Source organism: Athene cunicularia (genome assembly GCF_003259725.1).
Source record: "Athene cunicularia isolate RWA chromosome 6 unlocalized genomic scaffold, athCun1 chr6_part1, whole genome shotgun sequence".
Taxonomy (NCBI): domain Eukaryota; kingdom Metazoa; phylum Chordata; class Aves; order Strigiformes; family Strigidae; genus Athene; species Athene cunicularia.
Window position 1 is genome coordinate 15240294 of NW_020799105.1, and position 14024 is coordinate 15254317.

General features: G+C 46.2%; 1 protein-coding gene across 1 annotated transcript in view; it reads left to right on the forward strand.

Moving 5' to 3' along the window:
- Positions 1 to 6: 6 nt before the first annotated feature.
- The window catches only part of MXI1 (MAX interactor 1, dimerization protein), a 47472-nt gene continuing 33454 nt past the window's right edge, over positions 7 to 14024 (forward strand). Inside the window, exons 1-2 of the mRNA XM_026851070.1 lie at positions 7 to 136; positions 815 to 947. Coding sequence (XP_026706871.1) covers positions 64 to 136; positions 815 to 947 — 206 coding nt within the window. The 5' untranslated portion in view covers positions 7 to 63. The remainder of the gene's footprint in view (positions 137 to 814; positions 948 to 14024) is intronic.

A 14024-nucleotide genomic window follows, 5' to 3' on the forward strand; every position in this document is an offset into this window, starting at 1 on the left:
GGGAGCGTGGGGGCGGAGGGGGGCCCGGGGCTGCGGAGTCCCCCGGCTGCCGGCCTGGGGGCCATGGAGCAGGTCCAGATGATCAACATCCAGCGGCTGCTGGAGGCGGCCGAGTATCTGGAGCGAAGGGAGAGAGGTAATGGGGGGAGGAGGGGTGCGGGGATAACAGCCCGCCGTGGGGGGAGCGGGGCTGGGGTCACAGATCCCCGCGGAGGGGTGAGAGTGACCCTGGAGGAGGGGATCAGAGCGAGCGTTTGCTGGTGGGCTGGTGGTAAATCCCCAGGAGTGAGGGGTTTGACGAGGGACAGGGCTGGCAGGTCCTCCCGGAGGTGGTGGCTGAGGTGGAAGGTTTTTTCAGAGAGGAGGCAATTGAGGTGTGTGCCATTTCTGGAAGGAAAAGTGGGGATTGGCGTGAAAGTTTCCCACCGGGCAGGAAGGATGGTGGTGGGTGACTCTGGCTTTGCAGAGACCTCAGTGGCACGGTGAAATACGCCTGGTTTGCCTGGTTCAGCTAGCTTCTATAGGAGGAGAGAGACAAGGCGCTCGCTGGGCTGTGATGTTTTCTTTTGATGTTTTCAGGTGTTTGAGTGGTGTTGTCCTTCCTCCAAGGTTGGCAGAGCCTTTACACTCCCCTTCCTCTCTTTTCTCCACCTCCCAGTCCACTTCCCTCTGAATACATCATCAGTCATTTCCCTGAGCTGTTGTGGTTAAGGGCCTCCCCAGCTAGGCTGACGGGTTAGTGGTGAGGCCTGCCTGCTGACTGTTTTTTTTTAATGACCCTTTTTTTATTCCCTGCCTGTTGATTCTTCTGCAGAGTGCGAACATGGCTATGCCTCGACCTTCCCCTCAGTTCCAAGTCCTGGACTACAAGACCCAAAGCCCACGCGGAGGCTGAGCCGGGCAAGAAAACACAGCGGTGGCGGCAGCAATGCAAGTATTGCCAACAGGTACGATGCGGGGAGGAAGGCGTGGGGTGCAGGGCTGGCTGGGAGGATGAAGCTAGAGAGGAAAGTGGGAGGCCGAGGAGAGAAACTTACCCTGAGGGGAAAATGAGAAGAGCCTGAGCACAGGAGGATTCAGAGCTGGGACACACAGGTGCAGCATCCCTTCTGGATCCGTAGCGCTGAGAGCAGAGGGGACACAGGGGAGCTGTATCTGAAGTGGCACTGCCAGCTGACTCTGTGCCAAGGCTCAGATGCTGCAGAGGGAAGGGGAATAGGGAGATCTGTTCATTGGGTTTAGGGAGGAGGTAGGCAATAGCTATTCCCATTATATACAGCTGATGTCTTTCCAACCCAGAAGTCACCGCTTTTAAGGGATAGCGTGTGTGCAGCCTGGGTGCTTTGGGATTGTAATGACAGGCATGATTTGAAGCAAGGAAATGATGTTTTGAAATGGATCCCCTACAACAAATGGGAGAGAGGGAGATGACTGGCTGCTATGTACGACGTGTTAAAAATTCAGTTCAGGAAAATGAAGCTGTCTTTCACTCTGCCTTTCAGGGCAGTGGGATTTCCCAGCTTTCTGATTGCTTAGTAATTGTAGAACTCTGCGTTTTTGACACTTCTCTTATTATGCAATGCCACATTTCTTGGTTTCTTAAATCTAGAAGAGACTTCGGAATTAAGCCTGTTTCTTGGTGCTGTGGTAGGATCTGCCTCTCCCTTCTCATTCCTGTTCTTTTTTGTTTTCTTTTGCTCCCTTTTGTAGAATTGTTCAGGCCTTCTGGGATAGAGAAACTTTGGAAAGATAAAGTATAATTTTGAAAAGGCAATTGCAAGCTTGCTTTTACTGCAGCAAGGCCTGTGCCATCCATAAAATGGTGGCAGGTGGCTCAGGTGATTATAGCTTTCTTAAGGCCATTGGGAAGGACCTGTAAAGGCCTAGGGAAAAGGTGCCTTTGCTTGCAGGGATTCTGCTTCGGCAGCATTTGATAATAAAGGTTGTTAGAAGTGATGTTAGGACACCTTGCTGTGGGGAAGATTTCTTCATCAGGATCAGCATATCCTGAGCTCTTTGTATGCTGCATGTTTATATCTGCTTCCACCCTTCATCCAGCCTCTCCTGATTTCAGGGCAGTTGTAGCCATTTATGATTTGCTGTGAATCAAAGTCCCAAATCCCAGTAACTTTGTGTTGGGAAATGATGACAAATGCTGAACTGAGATCTGTGTTTTTCCCCTCTAGGTTTCTCACATACTATTTTTCCATCCCACACCTCTTTCTCTCAAAGGCCTTTGTCATGGCAACCTGCCCTTCTCCAGAGGAGGGCTGGAAGCACATCCCCCTCAGGAGCTCCTTAGTACCAAATCCAGCAGCCTGTAGGCTGGAGAGGGATGCAGAGCACTCCCAGTCCCTGGGCCAGGGTGCTCAGCGTGCCCTGCCAGCACAGAGCCCCCAGGCACAGCTCTCATCGGCACTTTTCTGTGCAGAGACCAGCCCACTGGGCCGTTCAGCATGACAGTCTGAATATACTGCTGTGGGGGGAAAGGCAACACAAAAGCAGAAAAAGATACTTTCAGGTCTTATTTAAGAACCTTCATTATGCAGGGAGTGCTGAGGCCAGATTGAATCTTCAGAGAGTGTTACGAAGTGAGTTGACTCCCATGTTTGTTTCGGCCTCAGGAAGTGACCAGTGTCGGGTCTGCTCTGGGTAGAGACCAGAGTGGGTCTTTTGGGGAGCTCAGACCTTACACACACAGTTGGAAATGGAAGTTTCTTTTAGCACAAGTCGTAGCAGCTTGCACTTGCTGTAGGAGATGGCAGGCCTTCCAGATGGCTGCAGTGCTGGGAAGTGACAACTGTGAAGTTCAGGGTGCCTCCAAATTCACTGCAGTGTGTTTTGCGTGACGCTGAGTATAGCATCAGCCTTGTTTGAGGAAGGCTCTGTATCATCCTCTTCTGTTAAAATCAAAGGGACAATTCAATAAGTTCTGTCTAGTGGAGGCTGAATGGACTCTGAATTAAATATCAAGCCCTTGCTGAGGGGCAAGACTTAGATTTCATGTGTGGAGAAGAGATTTTTCTTAGATTGCTTTTGTTTCAAAATGTTTAGTTAGTGTAGAGAAATTATGCATTGAGATCTCGTGCAGATCTTGTAATTTAAAAGCCTCCTGTAAAAATGTCTCTCAAGCAGCCTTAGCAAAGCGCAGCTGTTTTCTTTTTTTCCTTTTATTTATACCCTTTTAGAAACTGACACGTGTGCATTGTTGCTGCTCTTTATTGAACCAAATAATTAATCCATGAATATGTGGCACAGGGTATTTACAGAGCCTGGATGCTCTTTAATTCATAGTTTAAATTCAAGTATTTCCCTTCAGCATTTGCAGGCTCTGTGCTGTCATGGCACAAACACCCAGAAAGTTCTGAAGAACAGGCAGCCCAGCTCTGGATGGCAATGGTGGAGCAAATCTTGTTCTTACAATGGTCTGTGTCCCAGTCCCAGCAAAATATCTTTTTTTCTACCCCAAACAGGGCGTGTAGATAAGAGGGAAAACACTGCTTCATTATTTCTAATTTACATGATGCATCTTTAAAGAAGGATGTTTTGGCTCAGGTTCTCTCTTCCTTCATTTGTTTCAACTGTGCAGGTGACAGCATGCAGATTGCTGCAGAGGGGTTCCCCTCTGCAGTCCTCCAGACTTTATATACGTGTAGTGTTCTGTGTGGGTATTTTAAAGACCTGGTGTTGCATACTGTGAGTTAAAACCTGAATATAATTAAAATAAGCAGTCTTGCTTTAGTCAGGGATATTTAGGTACTGATAATTACCCACCCGCAAAAATAGATGGAAAATCAGTCATTGTGACCCGGAGTTCATAATAAACAAGGGAAACTTTTTTTAAAAAAATCCCATTTAACACAAAACTAAAAGCAACAAAACCAAGCAAATCAATTAGCCAACCCATAATAAATTAGAATTTAATTGCTTTTTTTGATCTGCTCTTGACAAAAGTATCTTCTGGTTTTTGTACTGTGATGAAAAATTAGCAGAGGTTTATTGTTACCTACAGTATGACATATTTAACATTTGTTCCTTCTGAAGATGTTTCTGGGACAGAAGCTGATTTCTAAAAACTTGCTAAAGAAGTGAAGTAGACCGTACTGGGAGTCTGGTTCTGTGGGTACATTAACTGGCATTTGATGTCACAAGAAACTGCTCTTACAGACCCTACATATGTAGTTCTAAATAGACCCCATTTATTTAAAAGGTTCATTGTAGTTAGTTAGGATTAGAGTGGTTTGATGTGTATACATTTTGGAAAATAATTGAGAAGACTTTTAAATCAATTTAAATTGCTGTGTCAGCAGGAAATAAAATAAACAGCAGGGATGCTAAATGATTTCCCCCCCTCCCAATACAATCAGTTTAATTAAGTTAAGATTTATAACAATCTGAAATTACGTTGCAGTATTAGATTGTCATTTGTATTTTGTTTTTATTTAGACTCTCAAGCATGTAGAAAAGCCTGTTATTTTTTGGTCTGATCATGGGGAAATGCCAAGCACCCTCCCAGCAGCGCTAGGAGCCCTCAGCTCTCCCAGGAGGCCCATGTTGTTAAGGACACTCAAAGAATCTATTGCTCAGTTCCATGGGGGAGGGTTTGATCTCTGTCCAGGTTTTTTTTTTCCTTTCATTTTCCTCTCTTCCCATTATCCTCCCTTGTGTCTGAGGCTGCTTCCCAAGGGCCTTTCAGACATCTACAGTCCGGTAGCAAGTTGCCTGCAGAGCTTGGAATCACCAGCTGTAATGGGTATGGTAAGGCATTTTGGACGTGGTATCTTGAAAATCTAGGTGTCTGGGTCTCTTTGCCCTTTTGGCAATTCTAGTGATGCAGCTCCTCGTTTTTTTTCTGGTGTGTTGTGCTCTCCTCTGCCCCATTTGAAATATTTTTCTACATTTCTAAATCCCAACACTTGGTTTTCTGCTGAACCTTCTCTATAGCCCTCCACCCTCATAACCTTTGAAGCTGTTGTTTGAGGGTAGAGATGGGCACTGTACTATTGAAACCCTCAGATACTCTTGGCTTGAAGCTTAACTTGCACACGTGTCCCTGAGCAAGGACTAAGGGGGGACAGGTTGATATGCATTAGGTACTTCATGTGCCTCAGGTGGTGGCTTTATGTGCCACAGGTTCAGAAACACTGGTGCAATAGCTGAAAAGATGTGGCATGTGTAGCTGCAAGTCGACCCTGGCTGGCTGATGCACCAGACAGCCTGATTTACCAGAGCAGCAGTGCTGTGCAGCTGTACTGTGCTGTGCAGGGGAGGAGTCGGGCAGTTGGTGAACACTTGCTTAAGCACAGTTTTAAATATATCTTCTGTGTCAGAGGAGGTTCACTACTCCCCACGTTGTGCTGATGACTGGGTACCTGGAAATTTTCAGTCCTTCCTACAGCCCCTGGAGTTAGGACAGTGCTGTAATTCTGATTTTATTGTGGGAGAGGAGTTGCAGGGTGCTGAGTAGTTTGCCTGTCTTATGCAAGAAATTTCTGAAAGAGCAAATTGCTGTGTCAGCCCCTGTTGGTCTACTTTTCTGCACAAAGGCCCTATGCCTTTCTTCACATCCCAGAGAGATGGTCTCAGGCTTTCTGTTGACCACTTTGCTGCTTCCTAGCCTCTATCAGTTGTTTTTTGTTTCTGCATGATACTTTGTTTATTTGTTTGTGAGCTTTTCTTTTTAGTCACTTGCAATCGCAAGCTGGATCGCACTGGATCGCGCCTTACTCCACAGCTAGTGGGAGTTGAGTTTTGACTCGCCATGTGTAGGTGGGTTAGAATCTGGCCCTTGTGTTATACACTGGGGATAGAGACTGCTTTCTGTCTCAAGCCTTGTAGTGCCAGGGAGCTCTATTCATGGCTCAGGACTTGGCTTTGCTTCATAGAGTACAAATCCACATGTGTAAAACGGAGAATGGATGAAATTTGCTGGCCGTGTTTTTGATTTATGCCACGTTTTGATAATGTACAAACAGTGTGATTACTGTCTGGAATCTTCATGATGCTGTTGAAATTTTGTCTAGAAATAGTTGGAGATTGGATCTTGCCTTTCAGTACAGACTATACATGAATGTGCTAGTTAATTTTTCAAGAAATGAAAACTGGACAAGGCTGAACTGTTAAGGATTGCTTCTCTGTTAGAGGTGTTGAGAGGGACTGGACAGCAGTATTGACTATAGCTAGGTGTGAGCATGACTTTTGAGAAAGCATAATGACAGTTTGAGTGTTAGACTGGGAAAATGGATTGCTGGTCCATGCATGAGGAGTGGATTCACCCCTTGTTAAAATCCCACAATGTTCTGTAGGTTTGCACTGGAGTTACAGTTGATCAGAGCAGGTTGGCAGGTAGGGCTGTACTCAAATAGCTCAGTTCAGCCTCAGCACATCCCATCTGCCATTTGATGTAATTTTCCCCAATGGCAGCCTGCAAGTGTAGGCAAGCAAGTTATAGTGATGCTGGAGTTTCTGAACCTGCTGGCACTAAGCTGTGCCTTTCCTTGTCTCTGCTGATCGACATCAGAAGCTGAGATCCTGCCAATGATATTGGGGGGAAAAAAAAAATACCCCGAGGTATTTTAGAGGTGAGGTTTTGTATGCAGTGTTTTGTCAGTGATGCTTGGCTTTGCAGTACTACAGCTGGCAGGTTACCAGGCAAAATACAGAAAGTGAGGGTGAACCCAGCAAATGGCATGAGAAGCATAAACCCTGCTCCCTAGTGAGGAGTGAGGCCTCCAAAAGTGCTAGGGCTGATGTAGCAGTTTCCACGGGGCAACCTGCTGTGTTCCCCTTTGTCACTGTTTATTTTGTAGCCCTCCAGGTGGGAAGATCCTGCAGAGCTGCGGTTCGTGCTTTCCTTCTTGTATTAGTAATATAGCCACGCGTAGGGAGATCTGTGTGTCAGAAATCCATGATTCTGGGCTGAATTTAAACTTTGATACCTTCAGTGGGTGTAAAATTTAATTTGTAGTCTCTGAGTTGTGCGAAGAGACCTTTGTGTAAACTAGAAGCAGGCCCAGTTGTTGACGTTATCTGCAACTTAGCCATAATTCACTGCTGCAACATCTGTTGCCCGTGAACTGTTGCACTCTGTGGCTGAAGGCTCATAATGCCTTTATCCTCCCAGATTTTGGGGAGGCCTCTGCAGGAGCATGCTGTTTTGCAGCAATGGGACCGTTAGTCAAGGGTCGTGCTGTTCATGTTGCAGCACTCTACCCAGGTAGAGCTGTGTTGCAACTGCTGTGGGCTGATTTGCATCACTGATAGCAGGGCTGGTGCAATGACCAGAAACTTCAGATTTTGGTGCTTAGGGTCTTCTGAGTTATGAAGGTGGTTAGCCCCACATCCTAGAGAGATTTGGTGCCCTCAGATGTCAGAGAGGATATTTGGGCCAAATCTGATCATCTGTTCTGGCAATTCCCTCATTTGCTCTGCCTGTTATATTCAGTGTACAGTCAATTGCCTGGTTTAAGTAGTATTCCTTGTTTGTCAGGTGTTTTGGATTTTTTTTTCCCCCCTCTCACCACGTTTGTACCCTTTTGTTATCTTCTCTGTGTAATGCCTCATCCACAACACATGCAGGGGTTTATCCTTCATGCTTTTGTTTAACCTGACCTGATCCTTTGTTTGACAGTGAATTCGTTGTCACCTGTAACATTTTTCTATCTGCTCCCCTGTGTGTAGGTAAGACTGACTTTTTCCTTTCTTGCTCCTGGTTGAACTTTCAAATCTATTTCTCTTTCTGACCCAAACAGACCAGTCCATGTCATGCTGCTGAGTTAATTGTCTTGCTTGTTGAAGTTCCTGCTGTTGATCATCTCCTGACAAACTTCTGCCCAAATTCAAAGACTGGCTTCTGTTTGTTCTCCTCTTGAGAGTCCTGGCTCCTACTCCCTACCCCATTTGAACCAACAAAGATAGGATTTGTTGTTTTTGACTATTTTGGGCCTTCTTGATCAGAGGCTGTGGGTCTCTGGGGCTGTGCACTTGGCTGACCTTTGCCTGGATCTCTTCTCTATGAGACACTGCCTTGTTGGTCAGCTCCGAGGGAACAGGCCTGCTTTTTCCATCCTGCTGGATATATTCCCATCTCTCATTTCTGTGCTCCCCACTGTACTTCCATTCTTTGATATGAAAGTGATTTCACTTCAGTTCTCTTGCTTTATGAATCCAGTTTGAAGTAGCCTATAGATGATTTCCAACATTACCTTAATTACTTATTTATACTTTGCTGCTTGCTATGTGACAAGCAGGCATGTGGACTGAGAGCAGTTCTTTTGCCTCAGTTTTGATTAAAGTTCCCCTGCATAAATAAGTCAGTTATTTTCTGAACACTTCTCATTTATCTCCTTCCATCTGTTACACCATCAAGAAGGGAGAAGTTATGGGAAGAGGCAGATGACATTGGGTTTGCTGTTGAGACTATTACTGCAGTCGTCATTGCCCAGGTGCTTGGGCAGCTGTAAAGCAATGTATAGAAATGGTAGGGTAACATGACACCGCTTTTGGTTTGCCTTTAACAGGCTGCAAACTGTAGCAGTTCATGAACTGTTTCACAAGTAGCTTGGCCATCTGGAAGCAGTGGGAGGTAGCCACCTTGCTGCCTTCATGTTAGTTGCTTCTGCTCGTGAGCCAGAACTGTAAGAAGAGAAGAAATTGGAGCTCTTCTGTTTTTCTCAGCCTTCCTTTTTCATGGATCTCCCAGATGCTAGATGAGCGTCTCCCTGTTAACAGAATATAACCCCAGACATCAGGACATCTGGGTTCTCTTCCTGATATTGTTACAGCCTGTGTAAGTCTTTGTGCCTCAGTTTCCCTAATACAGTGTGTAGCTAAGAGTGATGTTAAATGTATTTTCAACTATGTTTCCCCTCCCTTCTTCTCCAGGCACAGTATTGCAGCAATATAGTTGTAACATGAGAGATAACTAACAAGTCTAAATAGAAGCGAAGAAAGTCTGGCCTGGCCCACAGCCATACAAATGCCATCAGTTTCTTTTCAAACAAAGTGTGTTTCAGTCAGGTGGCATTTACTCAAAAAGCTCATTTTCCCCAGTGCATCCAAAGGCAGTTTCTTTAGGTCAGAAGATGCATGTTGCAGAGAAGTACGTGTTCCCCAAACAGACTGTTGCTCTGCAGATGACACTGTGGAGGCTATTTCTGGGTATGACCATCTTCCTCAAAAGGGTAATGTCATGTGTGGGAAGAATCATGGTATAGGGCAGAGGGCTGGCATGCTGCGCCCTTGGATCATTTCCTGGGTCTGCTGCCGAAAGGCTACAAGATCTGGGCACGTCAGATGACCTACATGGGTCCTACCATCTGTACATTACATGGTTCCTACCATCTGTACGGCGGGGTAATGTGCACACTTCTCTAATCCTGTTTTCAGGAGCAGAATCGGTGGTTTGGAGCTTGTGGCTGTTTGAAAAAAGATGAGACTTAAGATTCTAAGTTTTATAGGTAGATTTGAAAATTGCCTCCTGTGCCTTTATTCTTTTTCTGTGAATCACTGTGATCTCCCTGCTGTGCAGGTACCAGCAGCTAAGATACTGATGTGGCCTTAGAAAAGATGTGAGTCCCTGAGCATGCAGTGAGACTCATGGAGCCTGCTGGAAGTCAGTGGGGCAGGGACTGCATAGAGCTTGCTGCAGCATTGAGCCCTACCCTGCTCTGTAATACACTTGAATATTCAACAGAGAAAATTTTGTTAGCAGAGATATCAAGGTGTTAGCAGGGGATAGATGAAGTCTGTGCCTCATTTTACTTAATTCATTTTGGTTCAAGTGATCTGTTTATGATGATTGTGTAGGGAGGTTGTCCTTCCCAAGTAGCACTTGGGAGAGACCTGGGAGAGAGTGCACACCTGACATTAGTGTGAGGAAGTGTCTGTATTTTGCTGTCCTCGTTCTGTGCCATGCTCTTCTTTGCTCATGAGGGAGCTTGGAGGTGTCGTGGTGAAGCCACCTGATGTTTATCTTCACCAGATTCTGAAAAACATGATTTGTCTATGTATTTAAAAAATTTTTTAAAAATAGATCAAGAATTTGTCTAGAAGGGAGCTCAAACTCCCATGCATCATGGATCATAGACAGGAATCTTGCCTCAATAAAGGCAAAGAATATACTTTTTCCTGACCTGTAAGAATCTACCCTAACTTGGCCAAGTTCTGAATCACTGTAGATGTTGGCTGCTGCATGTCCAAGGGAGGTGGGTTAGGGTTTCGCTACTGACATGGCTAAGATACCTCCCAGAATGAATATATATCAGCCTTTGTGTCTGATCTGTGTGTATGAGCCCCTTCTGATGTGGTTAAATGTGGACTGGGAAGGGAAGGAGGTGGTTTCTGTAGGACCTTTGCTCACTTGTCACAGAAGTTAGGAGGCAGACAAATGGAGGAGTGAATAGCACATGGGAGAACTCGCTTCACCCCTGGCCCCTGTCAGCAGCCCTCTGTACATTCAGCAAGTCCCTTTCAGGCCAGCTTGTCATAGGAGACCCCCAAATAGTCTATTCCTCATATTGTGATTTCTTTTTTTTCCCAAGGTATGAGCCTGGGATCTGAGCTGTGGAAGTGCTGATGATGCAGTCGTGAGGTGCACCAGCAGGAGTTATGCTTTGAATGTTTAAAGTGGCCGAGAAAACTATGCCCTTAGGGGTCTTCATAGAGTCATTCAGAGGGACGAGAAGCTACAACTCTTGATTTCCCTGTTTCTTAGCTTTGGATTTGGAAAGCGAGGATGCTTGACAATAAACGTGTTTGTGAGCTGCCCAGCCGCTGCTCTCGGTGAGCCTGTCAGAAAGCCTGCAAGGAAACCACCGGTTCTGTATTCAGAGCAGGGCTTGGCTTGAGGCCACGCGTTGAACAATGAGGAGAAAACAAAATATTGAATAGCTGCTTGTTCAGCAAACCCAGTTCTTCTTGGCTGTGCAGGGCCCTGCGTGAGGGAGTATTTGAGATGGGGCAGTTTTTCCTTGGTACTTGGGGCTAGGACCAGCCTCTGCACGGAGGGTCTCAGGTGGTACCACACCCAAGGCCCACACCAGAAGGCCCACACCAGCATGCTTGCTCCCAGCCCATACTGTGGGGAGGGAAGCCAGCTGTGGACTTCTTTGCTGGCCCCAGATTACAGCACTGAATGCAAAAAAACATTCCTGTTGTTGTGTGGCCTGTCTTGGAAAACCCTTCCCCTGCAGAGTGCCACCTTGTGCTGTTTGACATGGTGTTGCTCTGGTTTGGGGGAGCTCAGCTCTGGGAGTGGAAGAAACTTGTGCTCAGCAAGAAGGAGATGTCTTCTGTTCTTTCCTCCTTTGTGATGAAAAAGCAGAACATGTACCAACAGAAGAGTGTGCCATGTTTGGGACTGTGGCTGCAGTTCCTTCCCCGCCTGAGGGTTATGCCTGATATGTCCATCAGATGAGTTTTATTAGTAAACTAATATTACTTTGCTCTTGGCTCCGATTTTATATTCTTCCCTGGCAGCTCATACAGTGGTGTCTGAGAGGAGGGTTGGCTCACTTGGCAGACAGTGGGTAAGACTTTAGGTTCAGGTTGGTTGCTGGGGGTTTTTTCCACTCTTCCACTTGCAGCTTACAATGATTATGTCATTTTTTTTTTTGTCCTTGACCCAAGAATCAGATGACACAAATGTCCTGGTTAGGTGTCTATCTGGGATGCCTGAGAACAGCAACCCAGTGATGCAAGCCTTATCCTGGGGTCCAGAGAACCCAAGTTAAGTATGCTGCTCTGCCACAGGCTTCTTGTGTGGCCTTGGGAAAATAATTTGGAATTTCTGTTGTTGGTGTTGTCCCCCCTGCATAAAACGTGTTAGGGAAGAGTTGCTTTCTGAAGTGTTGCCAACAGAATTAGTGATTATGAGGAGCAGGTACCAAACTGAGGGGAGCTGTGTAAATATTATAGGTGAATTTGAAGGGATGTGTACAGTGTATCTTTGAAAGTTGTTTTTGACTGAGTGTTGCGGGAGGCTTTCAGGATACTGTGTAGACACGCAGGGATAGGTGATTTTCTGCAGTTGTGAACCACATGAAGGGGGTCTCTTTCCCTCGCTGAGCTGAAAACAGGCTGTGGGACCATTTCTTCTTTTCCAAAGATGAAAAAACATGACCAGATGCCAATACAGCTCTGTCCCCTTCTCTGTTGGAGACAGAGAATGTGAACTTTGGAAAGGGTCTGGCCTGATCCTGGGAAAACAGCTTTGATCAGAGCCTTGGGAGGAATCTGATACCATGTCCATCTAAGAGTGGCAGAAAAACTAGCCAGAGTTTGGGGCCAGGGTAATCTGGTGCATCTCCACTGACGTCAGTGAGAGGGTGAAACAGTCTGTTCTGTCTCCTCACCTCGGCTCCTCATGGAGAAGCATTTATTCTGGACCTCGAGGCCAGACAGTGTCAGGGATCATGGAATAGTAATGACTGGGATAACTTCTGTCTCTAGTATTGCATGTAAAGAAATGTTTTGTTAGATCTGCTGATACGCAAGGCTGAGGTGAGGCTATTGTTAGACTTGAGGCTGGTACTTGCAAAGGGCATAAGAACGGCAGCAGAAGGTCTTCTGACCCAGCTATGCCATCTCCTGTTCAGCTGCATCCTGCTCTTCACCACAGGAGCTCTTGGCAGCGTTGAGTACCACATGCTGCAGTGTTCCCAAGGCTCCTGTGCAGGCCTTCGAGAGCCAGGCTCCTGGGCCTCCCAGATGTGAGGTGGGTTCATGATTCCCTTAGAAACTCAGCCCTTGAACAGCTTCACCTGGGCAGGAACATTTGAGTCTTGCACAGCTATTGTTAGTCTTTACCATTGGGCTGGAAGCCTCATATGCTGCTACTGGTGGAGCTTCTCCACAGGCTTCCCAGACTATGGCTTGTGCAGTTGGTTTCGTGGACTACTTACAGTATTGATCCACGGCTACTTGAAACCCTGGCAAAACAGGAGTTCTTCAGCCAGTCAGTTCTGTTCTGTGGACACGGGTGGATTTAAAATGGAAAGAAGCAGTTGATCACCCTTCCTTTTTGTTTGTTTTGGTTTGTCATTTGGCTGTTTCCAATAGGAGTCATTTCTGAGGAAGAACTTGCATAAGAGAGAGTGGTAATGTGGTTCACTGGTTCTAGAAGGGTGGCTGATCTTGGCTTGGGGAATGGAAGAAGGCATTTCCTACAGGGGAATTTGTTGGCCAAGTGAATGAGTGTTGACAGGGCCAGAAGGTGGGAAAGGTCTGTAAAATGAAGAAGAATGAGACTATGTGATGTGATGTGATGGGATGGTGCATAAGCAGCAGAGGTGGCTGAACCTGGGCAGAGGGAAATTAAGGCAGAAAGTGGTTGGCCTGGTCTGGGGATGGATGTTCTTGCTGTTCTGCTAAACGTGATTCAGGTAACTGTGCCTTTGTTTGCACAAGCTGATGGAGTATTTATTTCCTGATTAATCTCTTGTTAAAGCAGAATTTGGAGGGGAAGCACTGGCTCTGTGTTGGCATTAAGGACATGTATTGGAAGCGTTATTTTTTATTTCCCTCCCCACTCCCCTTACCTGGCAGTATTTATGGCAGCATCTCATGAGCCACCGGTATCTCTGTTGTGATGGAGATGGAGCTCCTGGAGTCCTGGGCTCCTCTGGAGCCAGGAGCTGGTGCCAGATACAGACAGGAGGGTGACCACGTACGGGGAGATGACAGGGTCAGTGAGTCTAAGTCTAAATGCCATCCACGTATCGCATATGGCCAGGACTCTCAATTGCTGTGTTTTCCCAGCAGAAAATAGTTACCTCACTAAGAAGCCAAACGAAAATGCAGATATGCAGCGAATGCATTTGTTGGGCTATTTATCAATATTAAATGTGTAAACCAGAAAGGTCAGCTGTGTTTAATGTCATGTGGCAGCTTTGTGATTTTAATTACAGTAAAAAACCCAATGACAAATGAATTCAGTGCTCTTTAGAGCTTGTTTCTCCCTGACGCAGTTTGTTTTGTTGGCTTACCTGCGCTCAGGGAAAGTTTGGCTGCATCTGCCTTGGTAG